This window comes from Microtus pennsylvanicus, chromosome X, assembly GCF_037038515.1.
Source record: "Microtus pennsylvanicus isolate mMicPen1 chromosome X, mMicPen1.hap1, whole genome shotgun sequence".
Lineage (NCBI taxonomy): Eukaryota > Metazoa > Chordata > Mammalia > Rodentia > Cricetidae > Microtus > Microtus pennsylvanicus.
In genome coordinates this window covers 108,174,036-108,187,882 of record NC_134601.1, presented here as the reverse complement: position 1 = coordinate 108,187,882, position 13,847 = coordinate 108,174,036, and the positions used below count along the sequence as shown (strand labels likewise).

General features: G+C 33.5%; 1 protein-coding gene across 3 annotated transcripts; it reads left to right on the top strand.

The window, feature by feature from the left end:
• The first annotated feature begins 2,995 nt into the window (after window positions 1-2,995).
• LOC142841513 (female-specific lacrimal gland protein-like) lies at window positions 2,996-13,576 on the top strand. 3 transcript variants are annotated; one of them, XR_012909080.1, is made up of 8 exons: window positions 2,996-3,179; window positions 3,963-4,111; window positions 6,770-6,837; window positions 6,995-7,123; window positions 9,307-9,417; window positions 12,097-12,198; window positions 12,337-12,370; window positions 13,347-13,576. XR_012909080.1 is itself a non-coding variant. In XM_075958436.1 (7 exons), exons 1-6 carry the CDS (start codon window positions 3,081-3,083, stop codon window positions 12,351-12,353), a joined length of 564 nt encoding a protein of 187 aa, XP_075814551.1. In that variant the 5' UTR covers window positions 2,996-3,080; the 3' UTR covers window positions 12,354-12,370; window positions 13,347-13,576. The 3 variants fall into 3 exon arrangements, 2 of the variants coding, with proteins under 2 accessions (XP_075814551.1, XP_075814552.1); XM_075958436.1 differs by lacking the exon at window positions 9,307-9,417; XM_075958437.1 differs by lacking the exons at window positions 9,307-9,417; window positions 12,097-12,198.
• Window positions 13,577-13,847: the final 271 nt, after the last annotated feature.

Sequence of the window (13,847 nt, the reverse complement as noted above, 5' to 3'; positions counted from 1 at the left end):
GGTTACCTCACACAGAATGGTTTTTTTCTAGTTCCATCCATTTGAATGTAAATGATGCTGAATGTAAACATGTAGAAGAATGAAAATAGACCCATACCTATACTCATGCACAAAAGTCAAGTCCAAATGGATTAAAGACTTCAATATAAATCCAACCATAGTAAACCTGATAGAAGAGAAAGGTTCAATGCACGGGCACAGGAGGCCACTTCCTAAATATAACCCCAGAAATACAGAAACTGAGAGCAACAATAAATAAATGAAATCTCCTTAAACAGAAAAGTTCTGTAAAGCAAATACACAGTCAATAAAACTAAAAGGCAGCATGCTTAATGGGAAAAGATCTTCACCAGCCCCACATCAGATAGAGGACTGAAAATATATAAAGAACTCAAAAAATTAGACATCAAAATTCCAAATAGCCCAATTAAAAGTAGGGTACATAACTAAACAGAGAATTCTCCACAGAAGAGTTTCAAGTGGCCAAAAGACACTTAGGGAAATGTTCAACATCCTTAGCCATAAGAGAAATGTAAATTCATTGTAGTCAGATGAAATGTAGGAAATTATTTCAACTACCCTATATTTTACAGGATTCTTTTATGTTCTAATATATAAACAAATAGTACTACATTAAAACTAAAAACTTCCATATTGCAATTAAAATATTATTTTTTTTCCTTTTCAATTTGGTCTTTTATTATTTTCATTTCTTTAATAATTTTTAGGGGTTTTTTTGAGAGAAGGTCTCACTGCATCTCATAGACAACCACCTGTCTCTGCCTCCTGAGTGCAGGGATTAAAGATGTGTGCCACCACTGCCCAGCTATGACTTTCTTTTATCTTTTTCACTTGAGTTGTATTTTTATTTTATACTATAGTAATACAAGCATTTGTTGCAAAGAGGGGCTGCTTGTTCATCACAGACTCCTGGCTAGAATAGCCCTGAAATAACACACAGAAACTGCATTAATTCAATCACTGATTGGTCCATTATCTCTAGTTCTTATTGGCTATCTCTTTATTAATTTAACCCATTTCTATTAATCTTAGTGGCAGTGGCTTACCAGGTAAAATTTCAAGCGTCTGTCTCTGGGGGATCCATGCTGTATCCCCTCATTCCACCCTTCTTTCTCCAAGCATTCAGTGTTGTCTTCCTTTCCTACATAAGTTCTGCCCTATCAACAGGCCCAACATCTTTATTAACCAATGAAAGCCACACAAAGACAGAACAACCTCCTACACCATTTCTCCTTCTCTGTTTAAACAAAAAGGAAGGCTTTAACTTTAACATGATAAAATTACATATAACAAAACATTTATCAAGAAAGAATTACAGTTACAATATTTACATCTACTTTATCATAATTAATGAAAATTATAACTATATCATAGACTCCAGAAAGATATAATATTACCTATGTAAGCTGGAAGTGCATTGTAAGCAACTTCCAAAACTCTAGAATTGACAGAGACATCTCACTGTCTGGACAGTCACCCAAAGTTTTTCGGGTACCATCAGGCCATCCATCTTCAGACTACAGGCCCATAATATCAAGCAGACTTATCCATAAAGCAGGAAATTTCAAAGACAGATCAGTCATTTCCTTCTCTATCATGCAGAATGTCTTGCAGACTCTTTCATGGAGCAGGAACCCCAAAGGATCATTTCACCTTTAGGCATGCTCAGCAGTCATTTCTCTGTGGGTCTTACATGTCCAGGTAAGAACAGTTTCTTCCCCAAATGGCTAACCAACTACATAAGTAGCCTCTTTGATGCCCATCTTCCTCTTGAAGTAGATTGGTGTTGCCAGGAGCAGATGTATCTCATTGTCATGAAAAGTCCTAAATTTTTAAAACATTTAAATGCCATATTCTGAAGGTCTCTGAAAGATTTGAAGATTACCTAATTCACTGAAATATATCTCTATACATCTAGTAAATCTAACATGACTACATTCTTGACTATTATAGATGGTTATCTATTAACCTATATTTCTTAATTATACATTACATTTTTAAATGAACTACACAGTCATAATACCCTAATCAAGATTAGAAATACATATACATATAACAAAATTAAAGTCAAGATTGCCTGACTTTCTTTTCTTAATAATATTATATTTATTGTTAAAATTAGTGTGGGTATGATTTAGAACAGTGATTTTCAACATTCCTAAAGATACAGTCCTTTAATACAGTTCCTTATCTTGTGGTAACCCTCAGCCATAAAATTATTTCATTGCTACTTATAACTGCAATTTTGCTGTCATTATGAATCATAATGTAAATATATGATACTTCCTATGGTCTTAGATGACCCCTTTGAAAGGGTAATTTGACCACCAAAGTGGTCAAAACCCACATGTTGATAACTCCTGATTTAGAAGATATAGTAAACAGAATTGATTGAAGATGAAACTTTGAAATAGAGAGTTAAAGACACAAAATTATACACCACTTTTGATGAATGAGAAGGAAGCAAACAATGAATCAAAGAAATAAATAAATTCTCACAATGTTCTGTTGATTCCAGTTAACAAACCATCATCACTGGGATTCAGAGTGGTAACTACGTTGGGTCAAAGGAAGAGAGTTTTTTATTCCAAAATGTTTTGTATAACAGAATAGTCATCAGTAACTTATATTCATGACAGAACTATTTAAATTACATGTTAATTGAGGCATAAAACATCATGTGTACAGGAAGAACATTAAAAATGCACTTCATGTAGAGATTTTCATTTTCCTTCATCATCAATTACATCACTTATTACATATTGATGTCCTTGAAATAATTTATAGATTACTCTTTCATGTGTAGATATGTCAACAATAAAAGTCATATCAAACTTTCCATAAAACTAGTCATTCTGTTTAAGTAAAATAATATCAAACAAATCCCAACATTACCAATAAGGAAGCATGGAAGAAATATAAATACTAAGAATGAACAACTCCTGTTTCATTCAATGTTTTGAGAAGAGAAAAGTGCTGTAACTGTATATCCATTTCTGATTTTTTGATAACAAGGCTAATTTGAATTGCTGTAGAAGAGAGAAGAATAAAGAAATAGGATGAGGATTCTTCTGCTGTTTGCTGTGGTATACACTGTTTGGGCTACCAAACAACCTCCATCTAAAATGAAACTTCAGACTGACAAAGACGCTTCAGAGGTACCAAGTGAAATCTGACCATGGAATGAAAAAGTGTGTGTGAGAAGGTTTTGCTGTTTGTCCATGTTTGCATATGTTTTTATGATCCTGTGTGCATACACATTATTCATTCTTATTTATGTATAAAGGTTATTTAACAAGCAGATGTGTTCAGGTCACTCCCTATACCTGACAGAGTTTGAGCTTGCTGTCTTTTCCAAATCACAGGTTTTTTTTAGGTAAGGATGTTAGTGATACCACTGTATTTCAACAGTAACTTGACTTTGACATATTTAGTTTTTCATATCAAAATATCACCATTTACACATGGATCTCAACAATTAATTCATATTTTATAGCTCGTATCCGTATGCAATATAAAAGTGATTTCATATCAGCTCTTTTTCCTATGTGAAAAACAGATGCAGTGAGTATTATAGGTGTTGAGGGGGAAAAGGAAACAGTAGGTTAGGGGAAATGGTTCTGTTAGTATAAGGATGAGAACATACTAAGAGAACCCCAAAATTCTTTTAAAATGTTAGGCATCCTGGCACGAGATGGCAGAGACAGCAGCATCCCTCTGGTTCAGTCTCCATATAGTACAGTGAATTGGTGAGTTCTGGAAGAGTTGGAGAATCTTTATCACAAAATTAAGGTGGACAGTGATTGAGCAAGACACCTAACTTTGACCTCTGACAGCCACACATGCATTCATGAATTCTGTTCTACAAACACACACACACACACATACACACACACACAAACATATTCACTGACCTTCCTAACTGGCCTTTTCCCTCTTAGTTTTCAGGGAATTTTCGCTCAATTTACTTAACATCTAGTGACGCAAAGATGACAAAAGAAAATGGATTTCTGAGAATTTATACTCGTAACATTAGATATTATCTTAATCGTAATAATTCTAAAAAATTATCAGTCAGTTTTAACACAAGGTAAGTGACTTTTTAAATTTTAAGATGAGAAACATGTAGAATTATTGCTGGCAAAACACATTAACTATGTGTGGTTGCTCATAAGAGAATTTGATGACACTACTTTACTTGGTCATAATTTCTAAGATCATGTTATAATCTCAACATCTATGTGAATAAATGTTAGGATCACATAAAATTTTCTAAAGTATCTTTATGTTCATGAAATATGAAGACAGTAAGAATGGAACCTTGCTCTTCATATTTTGCAAATTTTTGGTAACTAAATTTACACATGCTCAAACGGGTCTTTATTTCTGTATACAGTTAAAAATAAGTCAGAATTTGTGCATATCTCTCCACCTGTTAATTGATGGTAGTATAAGCATACACCATGTGGTCTAATTTGTTTTGTATTTGTAAAATGTTGCATGTCAACTGAAAATAGTCTACAGAAACACATATTAAACAATGCATAATGATGTAAGTCTAAACACTGGGCATTTGACAACCAGAGAAAAAATCTTCACAAATTTCTAGCAGATCTGATTGGCTTAGTGAGTTACAGTCTAGCCAAGGATACACAGAAATTAATAGTCTGAAAAAACCCACTTATAGACAAAAAAGATACATAAAATTCCATTTCATACAAGAAAATATACTGTCCTAACAGTCAAGAAATAATTTTAATCAAAGTGTAAAAAGAGAGTTTTTGATAAAAATTATTCTAGCTAGCATTTATTTTCAACTTGTAATAGCATAGAATGAACTGGAAAAAAGAGAAAAACAGCCGAGTAATTATCATTATTAGATTGACCTATGGGCATATTCATGGGAGGTTGCCTTAATTTCTGTTAGTGAATGGGCAGGCCACTATGAGCCACAGTCAACCTTAAAATGTGGTCCTGGGCTGTATGAGAATGCTGCCTAAGGATGGACCTCCAAGAACATGCCAATAAGCATGGTTTCTGCCTTATCTCACCTTCAATGATAAACTATTACCAGAAAGTGTAAACAAAACAAATTCTTTTCTCATTCATTTTCTTTTTCTCAGAATGTTTTACAATAGAAAAAGAATGGAACTTGAAAATATTGAAGGTATTTTGTTGACTATAATTAAAATATGATCATTTATGAAAACACATACAACTGATATTTAAGGTTCAAAAAATGAGTTAGGACACTCTCTCAATATTATAGCTATCACAATAAAAAGTTTTAAAACAATACAAACAAAAATCCAAATCAAGCTAACCAATCAGCTAAAAAGAAAACAAAACAGAAAAAAATTGCATGATGTATGTCCTTGTGCAGTTTTTTTCCTACTTGAACATGACTTCAATTTTCCAATTGTAGACTTGTGTTCTAAAAACCAGAGTTGGTAAGAATCTGATAAAAGCTGTGGTGTGTACTTACCTCAGAACCCAGCCTAGCAACTGAAGGATTGAATCAGTTGGATCAGTATTTGATAGGTCACCACAGTTTCAGAATAAATTGAGGACTAACCTGAGCTTTTTAAACCCTGATCGCCAATGAAAAATAAAAGAAAGAGAAAAAGAACAAGCAGAAAATAAAAAGAATTGTTTATTATTTGGGGTATATTAGATACCACTATAAATTCTTTTAAATCTTTATAGTGTATTTTCAACTTGAATGTATAAAAAGTTGATTGCCGTAGAACTTGATACAAAAGGAAGGATGAGCAAGAAAGATTTTATGAAAAACTGTAGTGTTATGCACAATGTTCAAAAAATGAACATAAGGGTGTATATTAAAGATGAGAAATAAATGCATTTTTTAGAAGCAAATTCTGATATTGAAATAGAATACCCTTTGATTATTGCTGAATTACTTTAGTGTTTCAATGGAAATAATTAATATATTAATTTATATTTGTGTTTCAGATTAGGGTATTTTAATCAAAGAATGTTCATATAAACATGCCTTTCTATCAAAATACTGATAATACAGGCCAAATTTGTTTTAAAAGTGAAAAAATGTGACCCCAAAATAATATATTAATAAATGGGAATATGATATGTAAATTAGAATATTGGCAGTAGTATATCAAGTTTTAGCTAGTAAGTACACAACTCAGATTTTCTTTATTTGTGATCTCTATGCTCTGCTCATTGTAGATTTAACTGATGTCCTCAATTAAACATTGCCAATAAAAATTGAAGTGCATCTTGTAGTAGTTTGATACTTTAGGAAATTATTATTCATAATTTCCTGCAGTCAAAGTTTGTATTAGTGAATCAGAGAAATATTTTGGGATAGAATAAAGAAAATTGTAAATATGTGCATATATAAAATACAGAGATTACTTTTTACCGTGATGTGTGTTGAGGCCCTTCAAGACCTGAATGTAAATCTCTACCAACTTGTGAAGAAAATCTCTTCTATCTCATTTATTAGGTGGCAACTCTTGACAATCACCAGCTCTAGGTCATTAACTCAGTCAGAATCTTTTTACAATAGAGAGACACATTCTTTTTGCACCACAATGATCTGTTCAAACGATAGATAATTTTAAAACTGGCAATTGGGTATGGAAAGAACCACACTGTAGAAAGGACAATGAGTACGATGAATATAAAATACGAATGCTTACTTAAGATGAAAAATAACATATTTGTTATAACAAGTGGTGAATAACAGATAACTCTTTGCATTTAGGGAAGATGACAATTGTGAAAAACATACTGTTGTAGAATACGTTGGAAATCTCGTTCTTGACAAGCAAGGTGTGTATCCAGTCTTTCAGGATGACTGTGCACAACAAATTCTTCAGTACATTCAGCTTGGCAATTTCAATGAATTGTTTTACAGCTACCACCAAATTCTTGAGAAAAGCAGCATAAAGAAGCGAAATTCATTTTGTCTCACCCACCCACCCCCCAGGGAACAGCACTGAATCACAGAAGAAAGAAAATGGAGAATATACTGGTTCCAATAGTCTCTGGGCCTTAAGTACAAGATTCCGTACCATCCCATATTTCTGGATTTACTCCCCAGATCTTGGAAAGAGAGGTTTGTAAAATCTCAAAACCTGCACCCATATTATCTAAGTCATTCTTTTAAAAATATTACACAAGTATATGTACAATACTACAAACACAAGATTATGAGAGACATCACATACTCAAATAAAATGAAAAGTCATTCTAGTTCTTGAGGTTATGAAACATTATTTAGTTTTTGACATTACAGTTACACCATTCCTCCTTTTCCTTTCCTCTGTTCAAATATATCTATATGTTGCTCCTTGCTGTTTTTCAAAATCATGACCTTTTTTTCATTAATTATTATTATATGCATATACATATATTTGACATGTATCATATACTTTAGATGAAATAATACATAAGTTCTTGTGGTCTACTGAATTCTCAAAATATAGCAACTGTTTTTTTTTAAGCTTAACAAAATAGACATGAAGCAGGGTGATGTTGGCGCATGCTTTTAAACCCAGCACTCAGGAGGCAGAGTCAGACGAATCTCTGTGAGTTTGAGACCAGCCTGGTCTACAGAGCTAGTTCCAGGACAGGCTCCAAAGCCACAGAGAAACCCTGTCTCGAAAAAAAAATAGACATGATTCCTCATTAATGATGTTTATGAGAATGGAAACAATAGTCAGACTACTTAGTCTTTTATTTATGTAAGTTGAGTATGGCATGAAATCAAGAACTAAAACATTCAAATAGTAATCATAAAATTTGAAGTAATTTTTTGTCATAATATTTTTATTGGTTATTTATGAAATTTTTATAATGTATCCCTGTAACACTTCCCACTTCCCATGTCTGATCTCACACTTCTGGTCTTCTCCCCAAAATATTTTAAAAGTCCAATTTGAGTTACAATATTTAATATTTTTTATATATCAATCTTTCAACCCAGGGGAGAGGTGCAAATATAGAACTCTGAAAAACATGAACCATGTTTTAATTAGTTGGTAATCTTAACTATATATCTTCTTATTTTTATGTGCATATGAAGTTATTGGATTAATTGAGAAATTGAATGAATGATAGTTCTAGGATTTTTTAAATATCAATGAGCCACTTGCTATTTCTGTGGGAAATCATTGAGAAGTGATTTTAATAATTTAGGAAATTGAGTGGTCATTAAATGTATTAACCAAACATACTCAGCTATTGAAGCTGCAAAGAATGTTTGAATGTTCTATTCTACTTATGTAGATCCTGTTTCAAGTTTCATTGTAGCACTGAATTAACATAGTATCTGGTAATATTTGTGGAACATTGGAATATTCTGATCTTTTTAGTTATTTGATATTTTCACATCTTCATACATTTGAATTTTGATCAAATTACCCCCTCAATCCACCATTTTTAACTCTTCCATTATCTACTCATCATTTCTCTCTCCCAATGTAACATAATTTTACATACACCTTTTTATTCATTTAGCGTTATCAGTATGTGCTTGGGTATAGAACCATCCACAAAAGCATGGGCAAGCTATTTGTGTAAACTATTGAAGTAATGTTGTTTTTTCTCTCTTGGCATCTATCAGCTCCCAACATCTTCTCAGTTTTGAGTGGACATCAACTGATCATTCACTGTTAATGCTAGAATTTTACCTGGCTTGATCTTGTAGACGTATCTACTTCTGCTATGATTTCTTAAATATAATGGCCCTGACATATCCAAATAATCTACTTCTAAACAATCTTTTAAAACCTCAAGGTTTAACAATGTTTCCAAGACTTATTATGTAAAAATCCCTGAGGTTTGGTAGCAGTATGGGAAAACATAGAAGCCTCATGTGGTAATGAAAATTCCAGGGTTGGTCACTCATTCCATGCAGATCAATGCTAACTCTGAATTAATCACCATGTACTGAAAGATTAGTTTTCCTGACAAGAACTGAGAGTTTCACTAATCTATAGGTGTGAAGTCAATTTTTTAGATAAAGTTTGATATGAACATTTAAACTATGACCTATTTAGCCACTGCTTTTTACTACTTATGAATTAATTGGGACTGGGAATGTTTTCTCTTTTATGTAAAGGATATTGAATTGCTTTCCTTATTCAATATTTTTCTATATGTGTGCAACATACTGCTTTGGGTATTAGCACACACTGATTATTTTGATGTAAGAATTCACAATGCTATACTCAAAATGAGACTTAAATGGTTAGTATTCATAATGCTCTAAATTCCAAAACTCTTATTTCTTCTCAGTCTCAGGCATGGCTTAATTTTTCTTGATTAAAGTGTCAGATACCACCATCTTGTTTCAAGTTTTCTATATAAAAAGCAGTGGGAAAACAATCAATATGACAGCAGCATTGTGTAAGGATCATGTCTGATTATATGTAGGAAAACTCTTGTTTGAAATTTGAGTGTGGGGCTGGAAAGATGGCTCAGAGGTTGAGAGCACTGACTGCTCTTCCAAGGTCCTGAGTTCGATTCCCAGCAATCACATGGTGGCTCACAACCATCTGTAATGGGATCTGGTGCCCTCTTCTGGCCTGCAGGGATACACACAGACAGAAATTGTATACATAATAAATAAATAAAAAAGGGGGGGGCTGGAGAGATGGCTCAGAGGTTAAGAGCACTGGCTGCTCTTCCAGAGGTCCTGAGTTCAATTCCCAGCAACCACGTAGTGGCTCACAACCATCTGTACTGAGATCTGGTGCCCTCTTCTGGCGTGAGGGCATACATTGAGGCCGAATGTTGTACACATAATAAATAAATAAATCTTTAAATAGGCAACCTGAAATGACCCTATCCTATAGCAATACTGACGAATATCTTGCATACCACCATAGAACCTTCATCTGGTGATGGATGGAGATAGAGACAGACCCACACTGGAGCACTGATCTGAGCTCCCAAGGTCCCAATGAGGAGCAGAAGGAAGGAGAAGATGAGCAAGGAGGTCAGGACCACGAGGGGTGCACCCACCCACTGAGACAAGGGGACTGATCTATTGGGAGCTCACCAAGGCCAGCTGGACTGTTACTGAAAAAGCATGGGATAAAACCGGACTCTCTGAACATGGCGAACAATGGGGGCTGATGAGAAGCCAAGGACATTGGCACGGGGTTTTGACCCTACTTCATGTTCTGGCTTTGTGGGAGCCTAGCCAGTTTGGTTGTTCACCTTCCTGGACATGGACGGAGGGGGGCGGACCTTGGACTTTCCACAGGGTAGGGAACCCTGACTGCTCTATGGACTGGAGAGGGAGGGGGTGAGGAGTTTGGGGGAGGGGGAGAAGGGTGGGAGGAGGGGGAGGGAAATGGGAGGCTGGGAGGAAGTGGATACTTTTTTTTCCTTTTCTCAATTAAAAAAAAAAAGAAAAGAAATTTGCCGGGCGATGGTGGCGCACGCCTTTAATCCCAGCACTCGGGAGGCAGAAGCAGGCGGATCTCTGTGAGTTCGAGACCAGCCTGGTCTACAGAGCTAGTTCCAGGACATGCTCCAAAGCCACAGAGAAATCCTGTCTCGAAAAACCAATAAATAAATAAATAAATAAAATAAAATAAAATAAAAAATTGAGTGTGTATTTTACTGAACAAAGAGACCAGGTACCCAAGGAAGTGTTTAGAAGAAATAAGTGTTTCCAAATTTCATTATTAATGATGTGCTTTACAGAATTTTTATTTCCAATACCTTTGTACCTACTCTGTGGGTCTGTTTCAGTCTTTACAAATGTCTTGCCAGTCTTTCTGTAGATTAGAATGGTCCATGTGGTCATAACCATAACCAAATGTCACACACTGAATTTCTTGGGTTTTATCACTTAACACAAATGAACATAAAATGTGAGTTCAATTGTCTAAAAACTGAGTCATTGTTAGGACATTATTCTTTACTGGATTCCCTTTATATCATAATATTCATTTACACCATCACAAAATTTAAATAAGTTGCATTAAAATTTTGCTGTCACTAAGATTTAGTCCTTCATTTGTGATGCTTTAAAGCATGTTAACAAATTTGACTCATGATTATCTCCACAAGTAAATCAATTTAATTTTATTCCTTTTGGTTGAATCCACAATTTTGAAGAAGATTGACCTTCTATTAGGGGAGAAGTACAGCTTTCTTTTAAAAATAATATTCTTTATGATATAGTTGCATTATTTTCCTCTTTCTTTTCTTACTTCAAACCCTCCTATGAATATACCACCCCTTTGTCTCTTTGAAATAAATGGCCTCATTTGCTTTGATTTAACTTAATTTACTTATAAAATACATGAATACAACCTGTTCAATCTGTATAATTTCACCTGTATGAATATGTTTTCAGAGCTGACCATTTGATACTGAATCACAAAATAGTCAGATCTTCCATGGGGAAGACAGTTTTCCCACTCTTATTTCTTGGTTCACTGCAATTTTAGAGCTGAGGCCTTCTGAGATTTTTGCCATTAACTTTATCATATCTATTGATATCATTCTTGAACATTACCGATATAGGCAGCAATGTAGGTAAGACTTCTTATGTGCAGCTTCTGATAAAGCTAAGAGTACAGGTTTTGGCTTTTTACTTTTGTTTCACCTCAGGAGAAAGGGCAGAATTGGTGGACTATGTAAACAGTTTAGATATTTTGTCCTATTAGCCTTGGGGTAAAAAACACTAGGGCATGAATTCTATGGCTAATAAAGGGCAAAATAAGAAGCTATAATATGCTAATAAGTGTAAAATTCAGATAAAAACTAAACCAAGCACTGACTGCATTTTTATATACACATTCTAAATGTTCAATTATGTCAAGAAAGTTATCTAATCTTTCATGATTTTGAGAACTGGAAAAATAAAATAATTATGAAATTTTGAACACCCCCCAATATTTAAACATAACTTTAAGATGAACTTACTTTGAACAATTACCATTCTGAAAGGAAGTTTGTTGGAGACTGTAGGAATTTACAACTATACAGCAAGGTCTAATGACTGCATATTAAAATTTAAACAGCATCAATAGACACGTATCCTAATTTTTCTTCCATGAACTATAGCAACATCATCAACTCTGGATAATGATTCAAAGGAAGAGTATTTCAAAGCAACCAATTTATACAATATTCCTTCTGAAAATATCAAAGATATGACACAAACAGGTATTGGTATTTATTTGCTTGCTCATCTAAATCAATTTCCAATTGAGGCAACAAAACACTGATTCTGTATCCATATACAGTTCAGAAAGTCTCTAATTAAGTCATTATGAATACCTGCTTCTTTGATCTATTTCACAGACTCATGCCCATCCTGAATGAATATATCAAATAGGTGAGTACTACATAATAATTATAACTGTCAAATCATTACAATAGACCCATTATAACAGAAGAATAGTTTAAGGAAATTAAATCATTTTTTGGTATCATAGTCACCTTTCTAAGGTGATGGATCATCATTACTAAGGCAATCTATAAAATAAAGCATTTAATTCATGGTTTCTTGGTTGCAAAGGGTTAAAGTCAATAACCATCATGAGAGAGAGCATGATAATAGGCATGTAGACATGGTGCAGAAACAGTAGTTGAGAATTTACATTCAGATCCACAAACAGAAAGCAGACAGGAAATTGTCAATGATGTAGGTTTCTTAAACTTCAGAACCTGCCCCCAGGGATACACTTCTTCAATGGAGGCCACTCCCCACCCAATTTTTCTCAAACATTTTCATTAACTGGGAACCAAGTATTAAAATGTAAGTATGGATGGGGTGGTTTAATTATAAACCACCACAAATGGCAAAAACAACTCCATTTAGGTCAATGAATGTAATGTGTTGAAAAAGCAATTAAACTGTTATAGGGCAAATGGTGTATTAATTTTATTTGTCAAATATACAATTGATAAAACAATAACTATGATAATTGATTGGCTCCTCTGGGATCTGTTGTAAATTATTTACTTAGAATTGCTAAATACTTCACAATTTTCAATGAAATTCATTATTGTCTTGTATGGTGTAGACCCATATGTATGTTTGGTGTTTTGTGCCTCAGAAATTTACCAATTTACATGTAAATTCTCCATTCACATATGAACCACTTAACCATTCCAGTTAGCATATTCACCAGAAAATATATAATTTCAAATACACATCATCGTCCTATGGTCTATTTTTAACATTTTTATAACTTAGAATTTATTTATTGCCTCATTAATCATTTGTATATATCAATTTATTTTCCCTCAAACATCAAATAATTAATAACACCTCACGTATTTATTAACTTTCATTTATAATTTTCCAGGTTATAAGAAGATTGAGACAATATTCATCAACACTTGTTCTATGGAATGAGAATCATAGATATAAATTTAAATAATATTTGTCTTCAAAATTGCACATTTAGTTTTCTTAGAAAATATACTAGTTGACTTAGGTAGTTGCTTCCATGCTGTTCGCATATCATAGTTAGTGATACTGTGTTCCTGTATGATTAAATTACTAGATTTCACATATTTACAAATGTGTTCTAAATAAAAGTATCTAACATGCATTATAAATGAGTGATTTATAATGATATATCTTTCCTGAAGTTTAGGAAAACTTAACCTCTACCAAAACTTAGGTGCATATTTTTCATTACCTTGTACGTAACAGAAAACAAAAAAGTTTATTAGTGGATAAGCATAGTGCCAACATTAGGAAATTTGATAGTCAATGAATACTCAAAAACATTATCAAAATCATTTTTGATGTGTATTACTCCATTTACATTAAAATCCAAGAGTGTCAGACCATATAAAAT

What these genes read in the sequence shown, in the direction of transcription:
- LOC142841513 (XM_075958436.1), top strand. Translation starts at nt 3,081, where the DNA reads ATGAGGATTCTTCTGCTGTTTGCTGTGGTATACACTGTTTGGGCTACC. An exon ending in CTGACAAAGACGCTTCAGAG is followed by an intron (nt 3,180 to 3,962) that starts GTACCAAGTGAA and finishes TTTCCCTCTTAG; the next exon opens with TTTTCAGGGAATTTTCGCTC. An exon ending in CCCAGATCTTGGAAAGAGAG is followed by an intron (nt 7,124 to 12,096) that starts GTTTGTAAAATC and finishes CATGAACTATAG; the next exon opens with CAACATCATCAACTCTGGAT.